We start from the raw sequence: 26,703 nt of genomic DNA on the forward strand, positions 1-26,703 counted from the left end.
AGAAGGTGACTTTCAGTGTAAAAATTTGGTGGAAAGACCCTTAATCAAGTGATCAAATTAATATCACCGATAATGTAACAGACATTATGTGCAATGGGAATGTCATAACATATGGTCACCTTGTAATATTCTTGCAAAAAAGGTTTAACCTGAATCTAATGAGGAAACCACAGATAAATTTAGATTGTGAAACATTCTACTAGGGACTCTTCAAAAATGTCACTGTCAAGAAGAAAAAAAAAGTGGTAGAACTGTTCTAAACTAAAGGAGACCAAAGAGGAATGTCAAGGAAATGTAATATGAGATACTTGATTGGATCTGGAGCAAAAAGAAAAAAAAAATCATAAAACTCATTATTAGGATAACTGGGGAAATCTAAATATGAACTGTTTATTACATAATATTAGTATATCAATGTTATATTTGCTAAGTGTAATAATATTGATGTTTGTAAGTAAATGTCTTTATTCTCACGAGATGCATGCTGATGTATTTAGGCATAAAGTGCCATTATGTCCGCAAGTTACTTTCAAATGGCTCAATGAAATAGATAGAAAAAAATGAACACAGATGTGTAATATGTTAACAACTGCAGACAAAGAGTATATGGTTATTATTGATCCTATACTTGCAACTCTTCTGTGGATTTAGAAATTTCTGAATGCAAAAATGAGGAAAATTTATAAACACAAATGGGATAATATGAATACCTTGACAAATATTCTTATTTGTGAGCTGTTGTTCACTTATCAATGCACTCTAGAGAAGGGGTTAAGAGCACAGATGCTGGACTTAGACTGCTGGGGTCCCAGCTCTACCATTAGGAAATGGATGACCTATTCAAGTTACTCAACTTCTCTCTGCTTTAAAATGGAGGTCCTAAATTGAACCAAAGGAAGTTGCAAGCACTGATATTTCTTTTCTAAAAAAAATAGTAAACCCACGTAGTGCATATAGAAATTACCCACAGGTTTATTGGAAGGATTAAATGAAAATGTCCAAATAAACTACTTAGAACAGCACCTATCTCATCGTCAGAGCTCAATGACATGCCAGCTATAATGAGGATTACAAGGGTGACTTAGAGGAAAAATTCCAGCATCTAATGTACTACATTAAGGACTGGGGATACAAAGATCAACAAGATAACAAGATACCAATAAGATACCTCATCCTCAAGTAGGTAGTTCAGTAAGGAGAGAGAAGTAAGCACAGATGTCTTAATAACAGATATATATAAAGGATACAGAAAAGGAAGTAATCAATGACATAGATTTAAGAGAGTTAGACTAGGTTTTGGAAAAAAAGTAATGCTAGAAATTTTTCTCTCAAAAAAAGAAAATTTACGAGACATCTGATTTCACAGTGTAAAAACCCATTAGGATATAATGAAACACATTAAAGTATTCCTTTTAGTTAAAAATTATCATATTTGTTTTAGCTGAGGAGATGATACTCTAATGTTGGGCCAGTTTACTGTGCAATAATCACAAAAGTCTAGACCAGGGGTGTCCAAACTTTTTTCAACGTTTTTTACCAAGGGCCATATGTGGTAAAATACACAAACAGCCAGGCCACTCACTCGACGTGAAGTACGTATTGCCTCACCTGGTTTATTTAAGTAAACTAAACATATTTTTGGAATTTGCTGTGGGCCAATTAAAAATGGATTGCGGGCTGCAGTTGGCCCGCGGGCCGCAGTTTGGACACCCATGGTGTAGACAATTTTAATGTAGCCATCATTACTTCTTTCAGCAATCAAAATCTCTATGTTTAAAAGAGTCACTGATATGTAATGAGCTGAGCCAGATAATAACTATTTTAAAAAATGGAATCATTTTGCGACTTACATGTGAGGCATTTGTCAACTTGGCATACTGTGCTTTTTTTTTTTTTTTAAATAAAACATTAATTTATTAATTGTTCCAAATTCACCTGATGAAAAACCTTAAATAGAAATTTGGAAACAACTTAAATGTCCATCAATACGGGATTGGGTAAATAAAGTGATGGCATAATGATCTTCTCGCCTCCAGTGCTATGGACTCCAATCCAAGACTAAGCTGCTATTAGTGGGCCGTCCTTCACCCATGATCTCACCATTCCATTCTCCTCCTTACATTCACTGATGCCTCGTCATCTTTACTTAGACCATCATGCTATATCCATCTCTTAGTATGGCATTCAACACCGCATTTCATGATTTGATTCCAGTCTCATCTCCAATCACACCAACAAATACCCCAACAAATTGGAGTTCTCAGGAAATAACACACTCTCTAATACCTCCACACTTTAACATGATAGTCATTCTTCCCCTTGTCTGCCAGACTAACGCCTATTCAGCCTTCAATACTCAGCTTAAACATTACCATCTCCAAGATTTGTGTTAGCCCTACACTCTGAGTTTGGAGCCCTCCTCAGTGCTTTTATAAGCTCTGAGCATACTCCTATCATAAATTATTTACATATGTTTACATTCATGCATACATACATCATGCTGTGTTATCATAGCTATTTTTCTTCTCTGGCTCCCCCACTAGACTTTGAGCTCTTTAAGTACACAGTACCTGCTCTGGAATGGCATACAATCTCCTGATAAAGACAGATATGACAGGTGTACAAGGTGTTAAAAACAATACAGAAGAAGGAATTTCTCTGAAGAGAGGAGTGAGGAGGAAAAATGTCAGGAAAGGCTTACAAGAGAAAATGTGAGCTGAATCTTAAGGGATGAATAGAAATTTACCACATGGATGGTGAATGAGCTGAGAGAGGCATGAAGCAGTAGACGAAGTGGAAATACAATGGCAGTCCACTGTGATTGGGTCCATGTAGCAAAAAAAAAAAGTCCTTCAAAGATAAGGCAGTTGTCAACCTGAAGAGGGTTGTATTCAGAGACTCAGGATTCTATCCATAATTGTGAACAATCAATGGATTACAAGCAATAGATGACACAGATTACATTTTGTGTTTTCAAGCATATAAATTGAATTTTTTAGAACCTCAATCAAGAGTTAAGCTCTATGACCTGTAATAAAGCCATAAGATAGACAGACAAATGAAATACATTTATTTTCCCATAAATTGTCTTTCCTGAAAACCACAATCTTCTTATTAAGATTACATCTCGTTTATCTTTTATCCTTTTTATAAAGTACCTGGTTCTTCCAGCTTCAAGTGTACTGAACTGAACTCAACTCAGCATTGAGGAAGCCACAGCACTGGACACAAAGATGTGTGTAAGATACAGTCTCCAGCTTCACGGAACTATCAGTCTCGCATAACAAATGCTACAGATCCACAAATCACCACACTGTAGAGCAGTATGACACAAGCTCCACTCCAGTGTTATAACTCAATGTAGAGAAAGAAGAGGAGATGTCCTACTGCTAAAGTTAGGAAGAGAGAGGAGAAGGTGGAGTTTTGGCTAGGACGTGGGTCAGGGCTGATTTTCAGTAAGTTCAGTTCAGAAAGAATACAAACTTAAAAAAAAAAATGTGGTCATTCATTCCTGACAATTAGTCACTTTTAATTGAATATTTACTTAGAATTAGGAGTGTTGGGGATATAAAACTGAAAAAGCCAACAAAAGATGGAAAAAAGATAACATTTGTAAAGGGTGATGCTTTTCAGCCCTGATATAAACAAATGTTGAATTATTCATTTCTTTCAACTGGAGACCAAAATGGTAAACTGGAAAGAATTTTGTTCAATAACCTTAAACTATTAGATAACATTCCAGACAAAATGCAACCCAGTATTTGAATCCCCCACATTCTTCGACTTCGTTTAAAGTCAACCTTCGATGTGATTCGCTATCAAGGCTGACTGAAGTTGATGGAGGGGAAGGGAGGTCTCAGTAGGACAGTGATGGACAGATCATCAAATCACAGCCTGCGTCCCATGCAGATCTCGCCCCTCAGCTCCAGACCTTGGAACCCAATCATATATCACACCTCCCCATTTCACGGTCTCACGGCACTTCAAACATGTCACATCCATCACTGAAGTCATCAGCATCTGCACTTTCTCCTGGGTTCTCTAGCTCACCAAGTAACACGCGAGAAACTTGGGCATCATCCTTCATTCCATCCTCCTCACCCTCAGAACCATCACCACCACCACCAGCCACCATCTTATTGAATGTGAACTAATACGAGCCAGTTACTGAGCTAAGTGCTTTGTAAGTATTTTATCATTTGATCCTCATAAAAAAACCCTATGAGGTAGACCTCTTACTTACATTTTACCAAAGAAGAAAAAGGAGGAGGAGGAGGAGGAGGAGGAGGAGGAGGAGGAGGAGGAGGAGGAGGAGGAGGAGGGGGGGGGAGCTATTGCTCAGAAAGGTTGGGTAAATTTATCAAAAACACAGTTTGTGGTAGCAGCCAGATCTCTGTCTATGAAGTCACACACCCACCGCTATGCTGATGCACGCCTCTCCATCCTTTCTCTTCAGTATCTTTCAGCCCTGATCCTTATCTCTGTTCCCACCACTACTAATCTAGATAAAACCTAATTTCTCACCAAGTCTACTGGAACAGCCTCTAATCCTGAGCCTCAAATGGCTCGTCTCTAAATTATCAATCAGGAAACCATTCAGAAATGGGTCCCAGAACTTCAAACGCCTACAGATCCCAGGCATTTGCCCGGAAGAAGCAAGTCACGTGGTAAAATGAAGTACATGCTCCCTCCCACTGGGGCAGCTGCTATGTGACTCCAGCCCACTGGCTCCTTGCAGTAATGCAGAGCTACTGATTTTTTAAATAGTCTGGTATCTGCACTGGCAACTATTTGAAAAAAAAAGTTAAAACACTCTGTGAATGAAACTAAATTCACCTCTATGCTAGATCTGACCCATTAGCACCAGCTTATATACTCTGCAATATAAATTTGATTATGTAATTTCCCTGCTTAAAATCTTTACAATGTTCCTCTACAACTTCAGGATAAGGGTGAGTCTATTTAAGGTGACATCAAAAGCCTTGGATGAGTCAGCCCATCCCTACTTCTCCCATAGCATCTCTTATCAGATGCCCTTCAAACACATACCACAATGCTGGATTAAGGTTCTTACATTTTCTGGAATGTGCTCCTCACTCTGGCTTCTAATGTTTTAATGCATTTTTCCTATCTAGTCAGAGTGCCCTTCATTTGAATTACTCATCCCTCACAATTTAGCTGGGCCACTGGTCCATCACTTCTTATCTGGGATACACCCCCTGAGATATGTTCTTGCGATATCCTATCTCAAAACACACCTGTATCAAAACGTACCTCTCATCGGGTACTGTTATCATCTGTAGGCCTTCAGTGCTGACAGTGAATGACATGAATGCCTATAGCTTCATCTTATTGGTATGATGTCTGCAGTGGTTGGCCCAGGATCAATCAGGTAATAGCCCTCAATACATATCTACTGAATGAATGAATCACATGAACACCACTGAGTGCATGAAATCTTCCTTTATCCTCTCCAGTTGGAAGTGAATCTTCCTCTGAACCATCTCTTTATCCCTACTACCTCTTTCTAATTTTAGAATGCTGGAAGGAATGAGACAACCATCTTACCACATCAGTTCCTCTCAAGCAAGAGTCCATGTTTTACAAATCTTTGTATCTCCCCCAGCACCTAACTTAACTCCTTGCGTTTAGTATGCTTTCATTTATTTGTCAAATAAATACACCATACTCTAAATGTAATTCTACAATTCTAGTTCCTTCAGTTCCTTTTCCTTTGATAAGGAGTGCCAAAACCATACTCCTCTCTGAGGTCTGCAAATAAATATTATGAGAGGAGTGGGAAAGGAATGGTTCAGAAGCACAGACAGCTATCCAATGAAAGTTTTTATTTCAGAAATGAATAATTTGAGAAATTTCCTACTTCCAATTGATTATTTCAAAATGATGGGCAGAGTATGCTATACCATGAATACTAAGATGGACCCTAGTAGAACACTGTTCAGAGTTCGCATATTGACCACACACTCTTATTAACAAACATTTATCAAGAACTGTTCTGCATGAGGCACTCAAGGCCAGCAACAATCTTGCAAAGTAGGCTTAAAGAGTAGGAAATTGTGGCTCAGACAAGTTAAGTAAAATATCTAGTATCTCATAGTTGGTAAGTGACAGGAACACTTCCTAAACCCAAATCTGCTGGTGACAAAGTCCACATTCTACTGTTTCTATAGCATTGCCTCCCTAACTCAGCCACAACTCTTCTAGTTAATTCTGTAACCGGTAGTAATTTTAAGATACATACACTTTGACTTTTTTTAAGTATCCCTGAAGAAATTCCCTTTTATTTCTACAACTATCAATGTTGTTCCCAAATGTTATTATCAAACTCCTCTCTTCAAGACATTTTCTATGACATGTGATAGTATCTTTCACCTACCAGTTTAAAATATGTGGTCTTCCTGGCACCAATTTCATTAAATAGAATTTCACATATTTCACCAAAATTTTCCACTGAAGTGTCATTAGGGTGATTTCTTAAGTGACATTATTGACTTCCAAAAATACTTTAAACAAGGAACTCTTTATGTATCAAAAAAATAGCATGAATACTCATAAGTGTTATTATAACATCTTATATATTTTATACAATAAAAATATTTCTTACCTGAATTTTTTCATGGAGAATTAATGAATATGAGATACAATCCCCTCAGGTTAATGATAGGCTGGTGTTAGTAATTTCATTTGGTGGACATTTTTTTTTTTTTTTTTTGCTTCTTTAAGTATTAAAAATATAAACTGTCCTTTAGGTTAGAATGGAGGTCAATTTATTAGATTCATAAAACAAGAGAAAGGAATTATAAACTGAAAGGGAAAAGTTTAATGTAAGAACTGAAATAAAATTAACTTAGTATAATTATGAACAGAATAAACACATCTCTAAGGAATATAGTTTTCCCCCCAAAAAAGGAACTCAAAAAACCACAACTAATGTTAAGTTGCATTGATTAATTCTGTGAAGTTACTAGTTTGAAGTTATGCCTTTTGAGACATATATTAGCCAAAATTATGTCAAGAAATATGTTCATCTAACCTTTGAGCTGGCACCTTATCCTGGCTATTCTCTGCCTTAAGACGTAGAAAGCTGCAAAACAAATGTCCAAAAAAAGAAATTCCAGATCTTTTCTCTGTAAGGAGGCTGGACTTGGGTATTTATCAACTTGTAACATTCCCGGAGACTTACACATATTCAACTTTCAGTGCTTTTCTGAAACAAAAAAAAAATCTAGGACATGTTTAAAATAGTAATATTTCAGTCACCATTTTGTCATTAAAAACATTTTGTAACAAAAATATTATCCAATAATTGAAGTTGTGCTATTCTTTCAGTCCAAATTCTAAATTAAAATATTTCAGACCTTTTGTGACACTGTACCTTCCAATCCAATTTTTCATTTTCAGAATATTAATTTTTGGTTCCAAGAGACAGTATCCTTTTATTTAAATGCATGTTGGACAAAATATCTGAAAAAAATTAAAACTTTTGATCAATTAGTAACCAGGGCTTATAGTTTTTAAATTGACATATCTTGACTTACCTGTTTCTTATACACTGTGTGTTCCTTTTTCTCTCCAACTTTAGGGAGGAAATATTAAGGTGTTTGTTTTTTTTTTGTTTTTTTTTCTTCCACAGCATTTTGTTCTTGCGTGGCTGCTCTGGTTGTCAATAGCAACAAGAATTACTGTGAAAGTTCAGCCATTTCACTTGAAGATACATGAATAACCCAGTCTAATGAAAGTAAACGGAAGAAACTTGAAACACTATTAATAATGGTCAGAATTTGACCAGCCAAGAAATCCTAGAGGTAAGGGAAGAGATGATTTTATTGTTTCTCTTTTGAATTAATATCTTCCCTCACTAAAGCTTAAAATATTCACTTTAAGTTCCAATTTGTTTATTTATTTATTTAACTTAAAATTAGGTGAATCAAGCCTTCTTTTGAGTAATATCAGAAGAAAAAAATTCTAAGTCCAATTTCTAAGTCCAGTTTGACTCAAATAAAGTAGTAATTTAACTATCAATCGAGAATGATTGCTCAGTATATTTAAAGGCACACATTACATTTGCTTGTTAGAGAGTACTTTTCATGTTGCTCAGGTTTATAAGAAATTTGCATTTTTTTGATTGTTATTGTTGTTAACTTTAAAAGAACTCACCATATCTTGATGTTGATACATTTCTTAAAATAATGAAACATATCAGGTAGAATCTAAGCAAAAAGCTGAAAATAAATCAAAGCATAAACTGAAAACTAGATCACATGTTAAGGAAAGCCATTGTTTATGACATAAAGCATTGTTTCTGTTCATACATAACCATTGTTTATGACAATGGTTATGTATGAGAAGAGGAAAATATAAAAGGATACCGTTTCTTTAATACTCTTTAATGGCCAATTTTAAATAATCTATTAAGAAAAATATATTAAATAAAGGTAAAACAACTCAATAAAGAATAGCAAACATCATTATTTTCTAACTAGTTATATTAGTACCAAGCAGCCAAACAGTTCTGTATAGTTTATTTTCATCTTATAATGTCTTAAAGTTGGGTCACATTTCTCCTACTTAACATAAATCAGCCTTAACATATATAGATTTAGTAAATGTTATATCAACATGTAGATCCATTAATAAGACTTCTAGCCTGAAATGTTAGTCAATATCCCATATTTTAAAATTTGCACTTTAAAACTATACAAAACTGCATTTTAAATCAAAGCAATGTTATACCTGGAATAGAATATTTCTGAGAAGTTTCTGGGGTCTATTCTCTACTGACATACAAGGAAATTTTCATAAGCAACCATCACCACTATTTTTGTGAAAGTTGCCAAAACTAAATTCCATATATATATATATGGTGGTATAAATCTCTCGGTGAGAAGCACTAAAATAGGATTAATTTAGTAGCACATAACAGAGAAAAACTTATCCCATTTTCTCCTGATAATCTGTTTGTCTACAGCCACTGTCACACAGCCACAGTAGTAAACACTCACAGCATTGCTGGCGAACCCACTCAGTGACAGTTTACAACTCCTGAACTCTCTTCTTGGATGCTGCTTCACCTGAAGCTTCTCGGTGATACTATACACTTCACTGAGGGTTCTCAGCGATATTGGGCATAGTTAAAAATAATAAGCACTCTGATGATTTTATGAAATTATAGCCAATATAAACCAGAGAAACCAAACTATTTAGGGATGACTCCTTCTTGCCTGCTAAACACAGGTTTATAGATTTGAAGTCAACCCAGGGCCTTGGACAGTGTTAAAGGAAATAAGGGATAAGAAACCCTAAGGAAATGAGCCCACTTATTATCCAACGGTATCCCTATCATCTGGTGTATAGTTTAATTTACTGTAAAAGATATTATAAAATGCCCAAATGTTAGGCCAACCACAACCTTTGAAAAGAAACAATAAAATCCTTCAGACTAAGATGACTGATGCAATTACCACATGACCCAGACAGAGGTCACACAACCTCTTAAGCATAGAGGAGAGGATGACACATGCACCTCCTACCAGGTGATAAATGCCAGGTACATAAATGGAAGTGAAAGGTCCTCATGACACTGTACTTCAACCTCTCAAACTTAATCTTCAGGTAGAAAAAGTAGTAACTCTAAAAAGTTCTTCATACTCCAATCTTAAATTTCATGCTATATTTCTCATTGTCAAAAAATGTTGGTATCAGCCTAGCAAATGTTATTCATAGACAACTATTCAACTTTATACATTTGGAGCACCAACAGCCAGATCCCATAAATAGCATTCTGAGTGGGAATTTGGATGATCCCAACTTCCAATCCACTACTTTATAAGTATTAAAGCTATAGAGTCCATCAGACTTTAACACAAGATCAGAGGACAGAACGTTTAGCAAATCTACAAATTATGTCTTCAGAATTTCATGTTTTCTTCCTTAATTTAATTGGGAAGAAATTAAATTAATTTTTCTTAATTTAATTGTTTCCTTGAAACAATTACATTTGTTTCAAAAAACAATTGTGCCTTATTTAGAAAATGAAACTATACATGGGAATGTCATAATTCTTGGCTATACATAGACACAAAGATACAATAAATCTTTTAATTCATCAATGATTTTAAATTCAATCCAAGAGACAAAGGACCTTGAAATCACCATTATCTATGGGAAACACCATGAAATATGTATGTAATCATATGAGCTTGGGACAATTTATCCAGGAGAATCTATTACCACAGTAAATATATATGAGGTGTGATCAAAACATACATTGAATGTTTAAATAAGAAAAATTATTATTACAGTAAAAGACACATTGCCATTAATCTTCCTGAAAATGCTCCCCCTCACTTCGAACTCACTTGTCCCATCATTCTTGCAACTTTCTGAAGCAGTTCTGGAAGTCCTCTTTCATGAGTGTCTTTACTTCATCCCCTATCATGACAACACTCCATGATACACATCGCTTCTGGTACAGCAATTTCTGTCAAATAAAAACATTATGGTGTGTTCTCATCCACCTTATTCACTGGATCTGGCGCTGTACGACTTCTGGCTGTTCCCCAAAGTCAAAATGACCATGAAGGGTAAACATTTTGAATCGATTCATGATATCCAGGCAACTACAACAGCGCAACTAAAGACACAAAAGAGGACTTCCAGAACTGCTTCAGAAAGTGGCAAGAATGATGGGATAAGTGTGCTTGAAATGAGGGGGAGTATTTGAGGGGGATTAATGGCAATGTGTCTTTTACTGTAATAATTTTTTTTCATTCAAACATTCACCATATTGTTTGATCACACCTCATATAACATAAAATCAACTCTAAACACCTATGTACATTTGAAAAATACAACTAAGGATGAGTTGCAATTTGTGTTTTTCTATTATTTGCTATTTGTTGGCATGCAAACATTTGGCAGATAATTACCAAGTACCTACAAACTCATAACACTGAAATAAAATAGGAGGTACCAGGCTTTAGAAAAATATTTTGGGTGGCAGGAAGCTTATATTTGGAATGTCTATCCATGGAGTTAATCTGTGTAAATTTAGCAACACACACCTTTGACCATTTAGGGATCTTTCATAGAACTCTGATTTATGAAAACAAGACTAAAGATTTTTGAAAAGCAACATTGTTTTTGGCAAAGTAAGCCTAAATCCAGAAATTCCCAATTGTTTCTTCCTTTGTGTACATTAGCATAAATTTAAACTGTGATCACATATTTCCTAAAATTTCAGATAAGTCAATGTCTACAAAAGCAACCCTAACCTTTGTGATCTAATGATGTTATAATAGGAACACAATGTCAGTTCTGGAGAATTTATACCATTAATGTACAGAATGGTTAAAGAGACAGTGACCAAGTGAAATGTTCAGTTTTAAAATTTAGCTGATTCTAGATTATTCACATGCAAATCACCTATGACAAATCCTTAGTCTCAAAATGGCTTTCCCCTGACATCTAGCTCCTATCCAGGCTGTGTCCAGGCCTTCCTTGCCGTGTTTCCCTGAAAATAAAACCTAGCCGACAATCAGCTATAATGCATCCTTTGGAGCAAAAATTAATGACTCGATCTTATATTACATTGTACTATATAAGACCTGGTCTTACATTATAGTTAAATAAGACTGGGTCTTATGTTAATTTTTGCTCCAAAAGATGCATTAGAGCTGATCGTCTGGCTAGGTCTCATTTTTGGGGAAACATGGTAAGTTAATGTACCGCAGGAAATGATGCTTCTAATTAAATATAACTAGGGAAAAAAAAAAATTTCTTCTCCCAAACTACTAAATTCTGAAGCTAAGAAACCATTTTGATTATTCATAACTTTTTCCTTCCATGAGAGTTAAGAATGACAAGTTGACTTAACAGTGTTTCATCAGATTAAGTTTAAACTGAAATTTTTGAGATGTTCTAAGAAAGAATATGGAACGAACACATAGATATCTGCCACTATTTTACCACACATAATAATACACAGTAATACTTTATCATATCTGGGTTTACATGTATTCCTTTCTGCTGGCTTTATCAGGAATTTTATTAGGAATTCTATTATGACTATAATTCTCTCTTTAATTATGTACTAGTAGTAACTAAATGATAAAATCGGAAAACTTAAAAAAAAGGCTTTAGAGCATTAAAATGGAAATTTTCTTTTTATTTTATATTACTTAACTAAACTCTATACTTTGAAACACATCATCTTTTTAGCAACTAGGTATACATTCTGCAACTAATTTGCCCTGGCAGATTCCAAGGGATGCACTGTCAATCACATTAGGCCGACACTACCAGTAGTTTTCTATGGCTGCAGTCAGTGATTACTATCACTTGGAAATGTTTTCAAGCCAAATTATCTTGGCTACACTTTATTGTCTTTGAAAACTGATTATTTATTTGTTCCCATGAAGAAGTGGAAGACCTTGGCCCCGCCGGTATGAACTCCTCAGCTCCCCGCCAGGTTGATACAGGGAGAGAGGCTAGATTCTTGGTCAGTGCTGATCTCTGAAGAGAAGCATTCAAAGCCCCTTTTCCTGCTTTTCCTGAGGAGGTGGGGCACTTACTGGATCGGTGCCTTCTCAAGACACACATGGAGCTTTCTTTCTTTCTTTTCTTTTTTTTTTTTTTTGAGAGAAAGATTCTCCTAGGGCATGAGTGCATCAGGGTTTCAGGTTCCAGTGTTCCTAGGGGCTTCAGGAGTAGATGGAAATCAGCCTTTGCTCACAACCCAGTAAAAAAGAGTGAAGTTTGGGTCTAGATGGTGACATAGAGGGTACTTACCACAAGCTCTGCTCTGAGTCTATTCAGACCTAAGTGGCTTCATAAGAGCAGCCCTCCATGAGATCCAGGTGAACTAGGATAACAACTAAGGGTCATGTTGGCTCCTTTGGACACCTGTAACAATCAGGAGCTTGGGGAATAAGCTCTGGTCAAGATTTTGTTTTTGAGTTCACGGCCCTTATTCCATGTAACAGCATCAGTAGGATAAATGATGCCTAGAAGCAATGCTTGTGTAGCACCTCATGTCCCAAGCCATAATTTGCGTGAAAATGAATAAGAATATAGAGAACAGTGATGAACTTACATACTGATATCTAATGAATATAAAAATAACATACAAAATTTATATAAAAAATTCTCCCACTGATTTCTTTGCAGAACCTCCTTATACCAGATTCTAGGAGACACCTTATCTGCACTCCATTCATAATGCCTGTACGTACCAACTCCATCATCCAACTGATAATAACTGATCTTTAAAACATATGGGCTAATAAAAAGAAATATATGGATTGGCCTTTAATAATACAGCAAACTTCAGGACATTGTTAGAGATACTAACGTGAAACTGACTTGTCTAACCTGGAATTGCCCATAAAGCCCTAAACAGTTCACCTATCACAGCAAGATATTCGGGGCTAGATCCAGCTGAGGCATCAGAAAGCTAAGCGCATAGTTAATGGTTCTTAAACTTCAGGCAGAATAGCTTTCCCTGAACTGCACTTCTAGAGAAAGGGCTTCGGATAGGTCAGAGGATCTTCTATGAAACAGCTTTACAAAACCAACACTGTTTTCATGGTAGGAGTGTTGATGTGGCCCTTTGGCTCCATCATTCATCCCCACTCTCGGAAGGACCACATAAAAGTCATCTTTCAGAATTGTATGTGGGGAAAAGCCATAATTTCTCAAAAAAAAAAAACGGGTTTGTTTTCTCCCTACAAACAACGTGAATTTGATGAGCAATAACATTTCCCTTTTTCCTTTGCTTATCAGAAGCTAAGAGCCAAATTACAAAATATATTTAGGATCCAATGGCTTATAGATTTGCATTTTAATTACTCTCTTCCCAATGTCTTACCTTTTAGTCTATCCTTTTTCCCCCTCCATCTAGCCCTTGTTAATTCTGTTTCCCTATTTCATTGCATGCATTCCTGGAAGACACTTTACAGCATTCCCCACACAAGGTAGAACAAACAAATAAATCAATTATATTTATCTTTTAGGGTCTCTTCTAAGGAATCACAATAAAAAGTGACTGAACAGGTTTCCATGTTGTAATATTATCCATGATTTAATCTTCTTTAAGTTACATATTTTAGATAAGAAAATTTATAAAAATAAAATGAAAGTTCAATTACTGCACTTAGATAAAAAACAGGACATCCTTATAACTCTCCTACATCTAAATGTATATAACAGTGATAGTGAATCTGCAGAGATATTCACTGCAGCATATTTCAAAAGAAAAGAATAATGAAACCATGTAAATGTGCATAAGTAGGGGATTTTTTAATTAATTATGGTACAGCCATATAATGCCGTACTATACAGCCATTTCCAAGAATGAGTCAGATTTACATGAACTGTTAAGGTTCAGCTTCCAAAATGTAATATTCACTGAAAAAATAAACTAGAGCACAGTTCTTACTTTGTGCTATTATTTGAAAACAAGGAAAATTTTGGAAATGCTTAGAAATCTCTGTAAAGATCAATAGGAAACAGTTCCTGGGGGTTGGAACTAGGTGTCAGGAAAGTAGGGAAGTTAGAAAGACTTACCTTTACTGCATTTTCTCTATCTCAATCTGAGATTTTTTAAATGTTTTTACTTATGCATGTATTTCCTATTTTTTAAACAAGACAATTTAAGTATAGAATTGGGACAAGGATCAGGATAACTAATGGGAAACGTATGTCCCTACAGTTTTAAAGTCACTTTCTAAAAATATTTTAGTACAATATTTTAATATTTCCTGAAAATCTTTATATCAAAACAGGTGTCCCAAAAAACTTTATTCAGATATCAAAATTATATATCATCCTCTCCAATAGATCATAGGTTTAGCAAAAAAGCACATACTATATACATAACTATAAAAATTATGGCTGACTTATTAAAGGTAATAAAAGGTCAATGAATAAAGCAATTCTTAAAAGAATGTGTGAATCTTTCTTAAAAGTAAAAAGGACTTCACATCCATAAAAAATGGACAGCTGATAGGCAGGAAGCCAGGTGAAAACCCCGGCAAATGGACAAACCTCACCCCATCCTCCCAATATCAGCCAGTTGCCTCTGTCCAAGAGGAAGCAGATGAAACAAATGGGACAGAGAATCCTTCACTGACTTGTCAGAGGGGTTATGGGGAAAGAGTAGGGACCAGAGCATCCTAGAATCAGGCAACAGATCCGATTCTGGATATAGGGTTGCCAGAGCTGTAAGTCAGCACTGCAATCCAGTCTTTCCCATTACTACTTACTACCAGGTAAGAAACCATTGGTCAGTTGGTCAAGATTACAAATGTATATGGCACTTGACCACATAGAAAGCGTGATCTTGCAGAAATACTAAAACATGTGCAAAACAGTATTTTTTCAACGTATGTTCAAAGTTGCTTATGTCAGAACTGTTTGTATTAGTAAAAGATTGGAATCAATAAAAATGTCCATCAATAAGAAACTGGTTAATAAATTATGGTATAGTCACACAATGGGAAACTATGAACCCATAAAAAGGTGAGCAGGCTCTTCATGTACTGGTGATAAAGAAAGCCTTTCAAGATGTATAGTTAAGAAAAAGCAAGGTAGAGAATGGGGTAGATATATAGCGTGTTTCTTGGAAAATAAGAACTGGCCAGACAATTAGCTCTAATGCATCTTTTGGAGCAAAAATTAATATAAGACCCGGTCTTATTTTACTATAAGACTTGGTATAATATAATACAAAATATAATATAATATAAAATAACATAGCATAATACTGGGTCTTATATTAAGTTTTGCTCCAAAAGATGCATTAGAGCTGATTGTTTGGCTAGGTCTTATTTTGGGGGAAACATGGTAGTATACTTTCATTTGTATAAAAGACATTGGAGAGGAGATATATAAGAATTTGCCCATAAGTATGTAAAGTATTTCTGAAAGGTACACAAAAAATTGGCAGTAGTCATTGCTCTGAGGAGAAAATGAATGCATTTTCTTTCTCTTACAAAATAAATATTTGAAAAGAAAATTTTTGAAACCTGCACAAAATTGGTGGGAAAGGGGAGAAAGTATCTGTGTATGGTTGGGGGGGGTGTGAAAAGATGAGGACTAGGCCATCAGATCCTCTCTCTCTTTCCCTTTCATCTCCCCCATGATGAAGGCCCAGCCCTGTGATGAATCTCTTCCATTACTCACTGAAGGATGCTGCATGGAACCACTCACCATCATTGGATTATCACTTTAAAAGCACGCAGTTGACTCAACTGACTCAAAAATGCATATAACATGAATTCTACAGATAAAAAGCACCATATAGAAATGCTGTCCATTGCAGTTGCTCTAATGGGAAAGGGGGGAAAAAACACATATATATTTTTCAAAGCTCATCAGAAAGTTCCCAGTGGCAAACACAGTGTTGTTTCTGGGGCCAGAGTGCATGCTAGACACTAGCGTGTAAGTGTGCGTGCACTTTCAAGTATCCCTGGTGGTGGGTGGTTGAGGGCAGATCAAGCAGCTGGATTTACAGTGTTCCCTCTAATTGGCCTGACCTCCCAGCTTGAGAAGTACTAAAATTTCTAATCTTTAAACGTTGTGAGGGGATCTTAGGAAATTAGTAGATCTTAATAGTATTATATGAAGATCAGTTCTAATGGGGGAAAAGAATGAAGGAACAAAGTAATTTCTGTGAAACTTAACTTTCAAGCCTACACGTACTCCAAAACTACCTGTTTAAAAAGGTCAAACTTCTTCAACACTGGTTTTCATTTGGAATCTGCATTCCAAGACCACTTGAAGTTAGCCAAAGTGCATGGTGTTCTTAAATAACCTGCCATAGAAAGTGGTGGTTGAATAAACTTCATCAAAAACGTCACTTCCTTACCAGAGGCAGGAGAAGTTGAGCAGTGGAGGGTGCAGGGGGAATTGGAGAAAGGTGGTCAAAAGGTACAAACTTCCAGGTATAAGATAAACAAGTACTAGGGATGTAACGCACAACATGATGACTGGTTAACACTGCTGCATGGTACACAGGAAAGTTAAGGCAGTCGCTCCTAAGGCCTCTCATCACAGGAAACATTTTTTTTTTCTTTTGTGTCTACTCCATAAGATGATGGATGTTAATTAAACTTACTCTGGTAATCACTTCACAATATATGTAAGTCAAATCATGCTGTACATTTTGAACTTATACAGTGCTGTACTTTAATTATATTGCAATAAAACTGGGGGGAAAAAGAATTACTGAAATTAAACTGAGGGAAAAACCCCCAAGAACTTTACTTCCTAAGGCTTTGGAGATTCAGATTTAGGGCTGAAAACAGTTATAAGATTATTTTCCACCATCTTGCTTTTATTTCTACCTAAAACAAAACAAAACAAAACAGAAAACCAAGATTCTGCATTCTCACTCCACAATGAGAGGAGGAAGCTGGTAAACATGAAGCATGCTCAGCCCCATTAAGCTGGTCCCAGGCCCTGCTGGCTCTCTTCAGCATAGCTCTGGGCGGTACAACCCACCTTGAAACTTCCAGTTACTCCTAGAGTGTATATGATTGTACAAATATAAAAAAGCTTCATCTATAAAATACGAATTTGTGTTCAATGGAGGGTGCCATAGTTGTTGACTACAAATGGAAAGTCATTCACTAGAAATAACGTTTTTGAGAGGGAACACTATGTATGGCCTTCAAAGCCAATGCCAGCATGTCTTATTTGAAAGAAAAGGTTCAAGATCTAAATAACCAAAGAAAGGTGTAATCTATATAATTTTGTGATGAGGGGCAGGAAGTCTATGGCCAGTGTAAGGAGCAAAAATTAATAAATCATGTTCCATTTACAAGGCTGAGGTTCAGAACCCAGATACAACTAAGAAATAAAACACGAAATTTAAACATTTCATTTACTAAATCAAAATTCTCTGCTTAAACTAATAACCTTTCTCATTTGAAATACAGAAAGATTTAATTCAACAATTTGCGCATCATTCTTTCCAGGGGGCCACAATTAGACAGTAATATATATCATCCAACTAAAATTATTTGACAATTCCAAAATTGCTTCAGAATGAATTACTGTTTTTCAGTCCCTATTTTGCGCTAACCAGAAGTTTATCTAATGCTGATAAGAATCCAAAATTTCATTTTACATGGCAATTACATAGTTCTAGCCTTTACTAACTTCAGGAAGGGGTTGGGGGAAATGAGGTTTAGAGCTAATAAAGCAAAGTGAAACTTTAGGTGTAGGTTTTACATCTTTCCAAAATCTCCAGAGAAACATAAAACATCTGTATTTTGCCTGGTGTTAAGTAAAAACTATGCAAAACCACCCAATTCACATAATTTCCTTCAGAAACCACAAACTGCTAACTGACAGCCGAAGAACTCAGAAACTGAATAGCTTTGTTGAAACCTGGAACTAGTTGTATTTTGCATTTTTCTTCACACCTCTATAAAGTGCTTTTAAAGAAATGCTATTGTCAAAGCCACATATATAGCCAAATCTCCAAGAAAAACAGAAAGACAACCATATAGAAATACCATAGCTAGATCCTATATACTCTTTTCTACATCATGGAATCTTAGAAATCTGCTTGTAACATAAGAAAACTGCAGCTGAGAAATGTTAAACAGCTAATCAGATATAAAAGTTAGGGTTGAACTCAGGTGTCACCAATTGTCTAATGTTTTTTTAGTTGAGAATTGGTTCCAAGGCATACACAGCTTTTTAAAATAAAATATACAAACCCTGAGAAATTTTCATTACAAAGATCTCCACTTGGTAGGAATAGAGAAATTGTTAAAAAAAAGTAATTAAAATGAAGCATGCCATTAATATGATAGAAAGGTTAAGGAATAATTACAGAATAAGAAATAAATATTTTGTGACAATCTGAGAGATGAAGGTACTGTGTGGTATAAGTATGTATCAGTGTGTTATGAACATATTAAGAAAATTTCACTTTACAATAAAGAGTCACATCAATAATTGATAAAGCCCAAGACAATTAAAAAAATCAAATTTTGAAGTCTCAGTATGCAGAGATCTGTTTATGAGTCAGGAATACAAAACAAAGAATCAAAGGACAGAAAGAAGGCAAGGATATGACCTCTAAAAGAACTATGAAAACACAACCTGCCTATTTCTGGAATAGGCCGTGCTTTCCCAGGCCACCGGGATATTGGGATGCAGTGTTGGGTGCATAGGCAGGAAGCAGCAGGACATCTCCTATGCCTGTTTGGGTAGCATTTTTGATCCTTCCTTCCTCAGTCCCAGAGGCAAGGATGTGGCTGAATGTGGCTTTGTGGCTAGACACAGTGAGCCGGGAGCCAAGGCTGAGCTTCTCCAAACAAGTCCATGAAAAGGGGGTAGTGAGTGAAAAATAAAATACAGCATGTTTTGCACAAATACATACATTGGACTCCATGAATATCAAGTCAAAACATCTCACATATACTCAACCAACTGGAACAGATACTCACCACCGGGTCTCTGCACTAGGGCACAAGAGCTGATCAATACCCAGAATAGTGAGTGTGGGGTCTCCCCAGCTTACATATCTTCTAAGGAATACACTAGGAAGTTCTGGGTATGAGTGGGAATAACTTCCTTTGGTTTTGCTGTGCAGCTTTGAAGGAAAATTCCAAAGTGAATCATTCAGGAAAAAAAGAAGGACCAGGGCACTTTTGATAAGGGAGAAGTCTCCTCAAGGGAACTAACACTGAGCTTGTCTAAGGGTCAGAAAGGCAAAAACATTTTTCACATTCAATTTCCCAGAAGCTCTTTGGAATTTTTATAGGTAATCCATTACCAGATGTAACTGTTAAAGAACAACAAGGCATTTTTCTTGAATAAATACAGTGACAAAGGTTTTAATTTCACAAAAGCTTTCTTTAAAAATGAATCAGGAGTTTTGCATTTGTCTCTAACAAGCTTCCTTTGGTGCAGTTCTTCCCACTTTCAGCTGACCTCTCACCCTCGCATTCCTCTACCTGTTTATAGCAAAACAAAGACAGGGGCTCTGCGCTGACAAGAGACATTTGGACCATCTGAGATTCTGGGAAGATAAAACACACACACAAGGACACATCCATCTTTGAACTCATTCTTACAACTTCGCTATCTAGAATAGTAATGGTAAAAATCCATCTGGCCCTTTGTAATTTAAAGGCATTTGATTTTATTGCAACACAGAGAACCTGGGAACCATTTTGACAGTATAAACACAAAATACAAATATCATGCCTAGAGAACAAAGAATCTGCTAGCACGGTAAGTCCATCCCATAACATTGTTTCAATAGCAGTAATCCTTTACATTTCTGTCATTTCACCAAACACATATGTAGCATTTACTCTGTGCCAGGAATAGTTTCAAGTGCTTTACAAATAATAACTTATTTAAACCTCCCATGATTATACTTGTGAGGTATTGTATTATTTTTAGAGCTGAGAAAAATAAAGCACAGAGACCGAATGACTTGCTCAAGGTCACACAGCTAATAAGAGGTGGAATTTAAACCCAGACAGCCGTGCTCCAGAGTCCACGTTCCCCTCCATCATGCCTCTCAAACTTTTCACCAAATCTAAATTAAGATAAACTGCGATTTGTGTAGGATCATCTTACACATTTTTATAACATTACTGTTTCAATAATTAACTCATGCTGTGTTGCAACTTCCTCAGATTCTTGAGGGATAGCGACAAGGAAAAGGTGAATATGATCGAATACTCCATTTGACCCCTTTCAATCTTTTGGAAACAAAATGAAGCTACAGAAAATGGTACAACAGTGTCCTATATTTGCTGGGAAAGCTACTGTGCACAAAGTGAAATGCGAGGAAGTGGCTTCGATGTTTAAACTTTGTAATGCCACTGAAACTTTGAAAGGCCTTTATACTCATCCAAGTTCAGAATCGACAAGCTGGTGTACACTCGAGAAGATCCAATGACATGGTAAAGAGGCACAGAACAGCTCCTTGAGGTTCTTTCTGGGGAATACCTCTAGGAGATAGAGGAGTTTCCCCCCCAGAACTCTTTGCGCGAGTCTGGCAGAGTGTGCATGCAGGCCTCCGCCTCTGCCCACTGCTCTGGCACTCTGCCTTCAAGGGAGCTGTACTCCGCTGGGCTCAGGGCATTCTGCCAGCGCAGCCTTGTCCTGGGTGGGGCTGGGGCACTATGCACACTCCAAAGCACTTCAACTTTCGCTTTGGGGGTGTCCTGCAAATTAAGGCAGCAAATAAGGAGGAATCTACCCTGTTTCCCCGAAAATAAGACCTAAAGGGAAAATAAGCCCTAGCATGATTTTTCAGGATGACATCCCCTGAACATAAGCCCTAATGTGTCTTTTGGAGCAAAATTTACTACAAGACCCGGTCTTATTTTCGGGGGAACACACGGTATCTCCATTCCTGCAAGGAAAGGACTCATTTTTTTTTATTTCGGAAAGGTGCATGTGTTGGGCCGAGAGAAGGGTCCTCTCTTCACCCTTTGATTATCAAAGCCTGATTGCATTTCAAATTCCACACCTGTGGCGACCCGCTGTGCAACTACTTCTTACTATGGTAAACTGGCAGAAGACTATAGTCCACCAGCTACCATTCTTCTTTTTGACCGTCTGCCGTTAAAAACAATGTTGAAGAGACTAACCAGTGGGGGCACATTAGTTTTGCCTAGTTCTTCTGTTTACTGGAAACTAGAGTTACCATTTTCTTTCTTTATAATGGAATGCAACGGCCCAACTGTGCATAAAGTCTGGCCCAGTGGCTTGCAGATACCCTGTTTCCCCGAAAATAAGACCTAGCTGGACCATCAGCTCTAATGTGCCTTCTGAAGCAAAAATTAATATAAGACCCGGTCTTATTTTACCGTAATATAAGACCGGGTCTATAATATAATATAATGTAATGTAATGTAATGTAATGTAATGTAATGTAATGTAATGTAATGTAATGTAATATAATATAATATAATATAATATAATATAATACCAGGTCTTACATTAATTTTTGCTCCAAAAGATGCATTAGAGCCGATGGTCCAGCTACGTTTTATTTTCGGGGAATCACGTAGACAAACATTAGTCCCCATTGCCTTCCCATCCCTAATAAGAGACTTCAGCCTGTATGTGCAATTACAGAGTCAACCTGCCACTGTCACTCTCTCTCCTTCAGAAAGTTCAGGACAGACATGGCATGCAATTCTCAAAGACTAAAATAGCTGAGAGAACGCCTAACATTTTCCAACCTAAATTTACTCAACTCCTCACACTACCAACACATCTCTAAGGCAGGCTCCACCCCTTCCAGCTCAAGCCTTAGTAACTACCCTATCTCTAGACCTCTAAGCTCCTTTCTCATTGGCAGTAAAACATTGGGATGTATGGAACACAACTTCAACAGACTGTTGAACAGTTCCCATCACTTCAACAGACCTGCCAACCTAGCACTGCCAAAGATGCCCCTGAAATTTACTTGACTTTTGTGGACTTTTTTTTTATTTTTGGTAGGGGGAGTGAGATACAATTTTGAGATCCAGATAAAATTCTGGGCACAAATTTCTCAAATGTTTGTCATGTAGCTCTGTTTTTCCCATAAAAATATCCATTTATGATCACAAAAAAAATAAGTGTTCTGATTTGACACTTATTAAATGATTACTTATAGAACTTAAAAAGGATGTTTTTTCAAAAGTGTTGATTATACTGGGTGGTCCATTTAAAATCCAGTCGGACAACCTCACTTCAGAAAAACTTTTTTTTTTTTTTTTTTTTTTTTTTTTTTTCCCCACAAATAGGCCACTTTACACAAACAGCTATGGTAAGGATTTTATAAGTGTTATAAGGTTCAGAGTTTATTTAGTGTAAATACAGTCTAGACTCATTATCTTACCCTCATCTCAGAGCCTGGAACAAAGAAAAGAGTGAGCTTGGGGAGAAAACAGGAGCTGGAGATACTGAGGACAAACGTTGAAATGAACATCCTGGGAATAACAAAACTGACTCCTTACTATACAGGTGGCTCAGGTTGGAAAGGGGCAGAATAAGGAGCCAGGGCCTGTACCTGAAAATTCCCATGTCAGAACACCACCACCAAGCCGTGCTTGTAATGAGCCCTCCCATGTGCAAAGTGAAGCTGTGAATGAGGGTGGCGAGCCCCACCTCCTAGGGAGCTAATGTCCCCAGGGTGATGATACTCACGCTGACACTGTCCCCAGGACCGACGGGCCCAGCCCCAGCAGCAGTCAATCCTCCCACCATAACGACAGAGGCCAACTGACGACACTATTTGCCTGGGCCACCTACCAAACAAAGAGATTCAAAATAAATAGAGATACTTTTGAAATTAAAAATAATTTCCTTCATTATTATTTTAGAAAACAATGTTAAATCCCACCCAACAATTTTCTATCAACTCCTTCATGCCTGCAGAAATTTAAGAATAAAACACCTTCAGGGAAATCGTTCTGCTATGATCTAATTTCAATTTTCAGAGTTAAACACACACAAAACACACAGGAGTGGGGGGAAAAGGGAGGGGAAGATCCTTTCTTAAATGGAAATAGCACCAGCTAAAACCAAGGTTTCTCAAGGCTGCCACTCACAGGGTGGTTTCTGAAGCTTGAAATAAAACAGATTCCTCAAAGACCCACACCTGTTACTGCGGGAAGACCAGTTTTCACCGATTCATCATAAACTAAAAAGTATTAAGACATGTCAAAGCAGAAAGAAAAGAAAAATTCTGCCATATATAAAAGGTAAATGTGGGACCAGGCAGAAAGAAGGGAGGTTCCTCAAAATCAAATAAAACAGAACTCTTTTCGAGATATGACTTTTGGCAGAAATAGTGCCCAGAAAAAATGTACTAGAAAAAGAAGTCTAAATAAAACCAAGGAGAGTTTAAAGTGCGGCTAACATCTCAAGTGTCTTTGTGGCTTGAAACTTTCCTGCATCAACAATTCCTGTTATCTTCTTCTCTAATGTAAATAAGGACTAAAGAAAGTATTCAATTTCAGGATACCTATTTATCCACCAGATTCCTCTTTGGCACCTTATTTGGTAAATCCTTTCCCTGTTTAGACACCTAAATGCTCCCCCCCCCATCAATATTTTAACTGGCTGTTTTACACAGCTTTTAAAATCTACATTAAAATCTTATAGTCATGTGATGTATTTCTTGTTGCAAATGTGCGTACAAGAAACGCACAACATACCCGACTGTGGGCAAAGAACTGCTTTTAAAAAACTAAAATAGCCTCTGGCCACTACCCAACTTTCCTTAAACTTTATTAATCTTTTCATTTCCCCTTTCATTTATCTCCCCCTTATGCCCCCAAGTCCAAAGTACAAAATAACCCCGAACTTTTTATTTCCTTCGACCAGGTGGTAAACAAGCGGTTGCGCTTCACTGGTTCCCTTCCGTTCCCCTCCAGGTACAAGAAAGCCAATCAATCGTGGAATTGATTCGTTCCAAGATTGCAAGTAAAACAGGTGCGGCAGTCTTTAGGGCTGCGAAAGAGAAAATTGACGGTGGGGGTCGCTGAAAGAGAGTGATTGGACAGTGGTGTGACCCAGGTGAATATTTGTCGTGGCTGCTCTCGCGAGCGGCAGAGATCTGCGCTCGGGGCTAGTCTGGTCTGTAACTGCTCCGAGGTGGGATAACCCAGCACCCGAAACACACACATCCGGCGCCTGGGGAGAGGGTGACACACCCACCCATCCACACCCCCCCACCAACACGAACACCAACACCACTAACCCACTCCACCCCTGGCGGCTGGGGAGAGGGCGCCGCGCGCCGCGGCTGGAGGACCCGCTGAGTGACAGCGGAGACGGAGCCTAGTTGTTGAAACCTGTCAGAGCACGCCGCAGTCAAGCTCGCCCGAGGTTTCGGGGCTCTGTGTGTGTGTGTGTGTGTGTGTGTGTGTGTGTGTGTGTGTGTGTGTGTATGCGCGCGCGCACACACATGCACATACACACATACACACACACGGAGCGTCCCCTCACCTCAGTTCTTAAATTTTGAGTCTTTCTCCCTCAAGAAAACCAAGTGTGGAGGCAAACAGGTAGTCCCTGGAAGCCCCGTGGCTCCCTCACCGCCACACTTGGTGTGAGCGGCCCTGACAGCACCAAGCCCGGATATTGCCACTGCCACCAGGAAGTTTCCCCACGATGAGCCGTCTAAATCAAGAGCGAGAGATTCCCAGCCAAGGGCTGTCCGGTGTATCACCTACTCTTAGCGGGTGACCCGCACCCTCAGAACGGAGATGCTGGGACCTCCCTAGTCCCGGAGCTGGGAGCCGCGGTTAGGAGCCGCGGCTGGGTCCCCGGGCTCGGCCTCGGGCAGCCGCGGGTAGGGAGCGAGGCTCGACGGCTCTGCCCCTGCCGAGCCGATACGGTGGCCCAGCTTCTCTGCAGAGACGCCTCTATGACCGCTCCACCACCGCGCCAGGATAGGGGACCCCCGGACTGTGGGAGATTCGCAAGGAAAAATAGAGGGAGCGCCCTGGGGACAACTCACCTCCCGTCGAACTCAGCGACCGCCGGCAGGTAGAGCGAGGACCCCAGTACCAGCGCCAGGAGGAAATCCATGTCCGGAGGCGAGGTCCGGGGGGCGGTGAGGCTGCGCGCGGGGACCAGGCTGGGGTGCTGGGAGCGGTGGAGAGGAGCGCACGCCTCCTCGGATCGCCCGAGAAGCTGCGACCGCCGCGGCTGCTGCTGCCACCCTCGCAGGAGAGCCGCGCGGCGCGCAACAGGAGCAGGTCTGCAGCGCGGCTCCGGGAGCCCCTCCGGCTCCCTCCCCGCGAGGGAGGTACTGCAGGGGGAGTCGCGCCGCCTGCAGGGAGGGGCGGGGGGCGCGCGTGCGCTCCACTCGCTGCCCTCCTGGCCCCGGGCGAGGGGTGAGGGCTCCTGGCCCCTCGGCGGGAAGCTCGCGGGCGGGGGCGCTGCGGGGAAGACAGCGTCTCTTGGGGGCCAGCCAAGCGGGGCGAGCGCCAGGCTGGGAGGAACGTTGCAAGCCCGGCCTGGGCGCGGAAAGCAGGGTGCTCAGCAGGAAAGGGTAAGCAGGGAGGAAAGGGGCCCGGGGCGTAGGTGCGCTCCGCCAGTTCCGCCCTAACAGGTGGTGACCGCAGGGGTGAGCGGTAGCTTTCACCGGAGGGTTGAGAAGCCCAAGACTGGAAAGCTTTATGGGGCTGGAGTGGAGCAGCGTCTGCATTTAGTGAAACCACAGCACGACTTGGACAAATCAGCAAAGGCAAACTCCGGGAGTTTGCTTCTCCCGCAGAGTTGGCAAAGGCATATTTTTTATTTTGCAACCAACCGAAAGAAATGTTTGGCTCTCCAATCGAGTTTTGAAGAAGAAAACGTGCAGACTGTTTTCGAGCTCTGCCAGCTTAACTCAGAGCACATTAGGAGAGCGACGGCTGCCGCTCTAGGGGCATGTGCCCACCAGAGAGGGAGGGCTGTTACTACTTAGCCCCCTTAGGGGCCTGATCCTGAGGCGATGATTTAGAAACCATTTTAATCAATCATTGCTCTGTTGTGGCAGAGTAAAACGTATTGTACTAAAAGACTGTGTTCAAATGAGAACGCACAGTGATTATCCTAATATGAACACTTAAAACATCAGTCCAAGCGAGTCACCCTTCTTTCCAAACCCTACCCCGAAAGACTCCCAAGGGCAATGATTTGCCATCTCCCATACCT

General features: G+C 38.8%; 1 protein-coding gene across 5 annotated transcripts in view; it reads right to left on the reverse strand.

Annotated features, from left to right (window-relative positions):
- The window catches only part of NPNT (nephronectin), a 77,565-nt gene extending 51,321 nt beyond the window's left edge, over positions 1-26,244 (reverse strand). For 2 of the 5 annotated variants that reach the window (XM_074322767.1, XM_074322759.1), the window contains exons 1-3: positions 25,520-26,244; positions 23,200-23,300; positions 7,055-7,105 (exon numbers count right to left, since the gene is read on the reverse strand). In XM_074322767.1, the coding sequence (XP_074178868.1) occupies positions 7,055-7,105; positions 23,200-23,300; positions 25,520-25,590 (223 nt within the window). In that variant the 5' untranslated portion in view covers positions 25,591-26,244. Of the gene's footprint in view, positions 1-7,054; positions 7,229-23,199; positions 23,301-25,519 lie in introns of those variants that run through there. The other 3 variants (XM_074322775.1, XM_074322760.1, XM_074322762.1) reach the window with 2 other exon arrangements.
- Positions 26,245-26,703: the final 459 nt, after the last annotated feature.

This window comes from Rhinolophus sinicus, linkage group LG02 (genome assembly GCF_036562045.2).
Source record: "Rhinolophus sinicus isolate RSC01 linkage group LG02, ASM3656204v1, whole genome shotgun sequence".
NCBI lineage: Eukaryota > Metazoa > Chordata > Mammalia > Chiroptera > Rhinolophidae > Rhinolophus > Rhinolophus sinicus.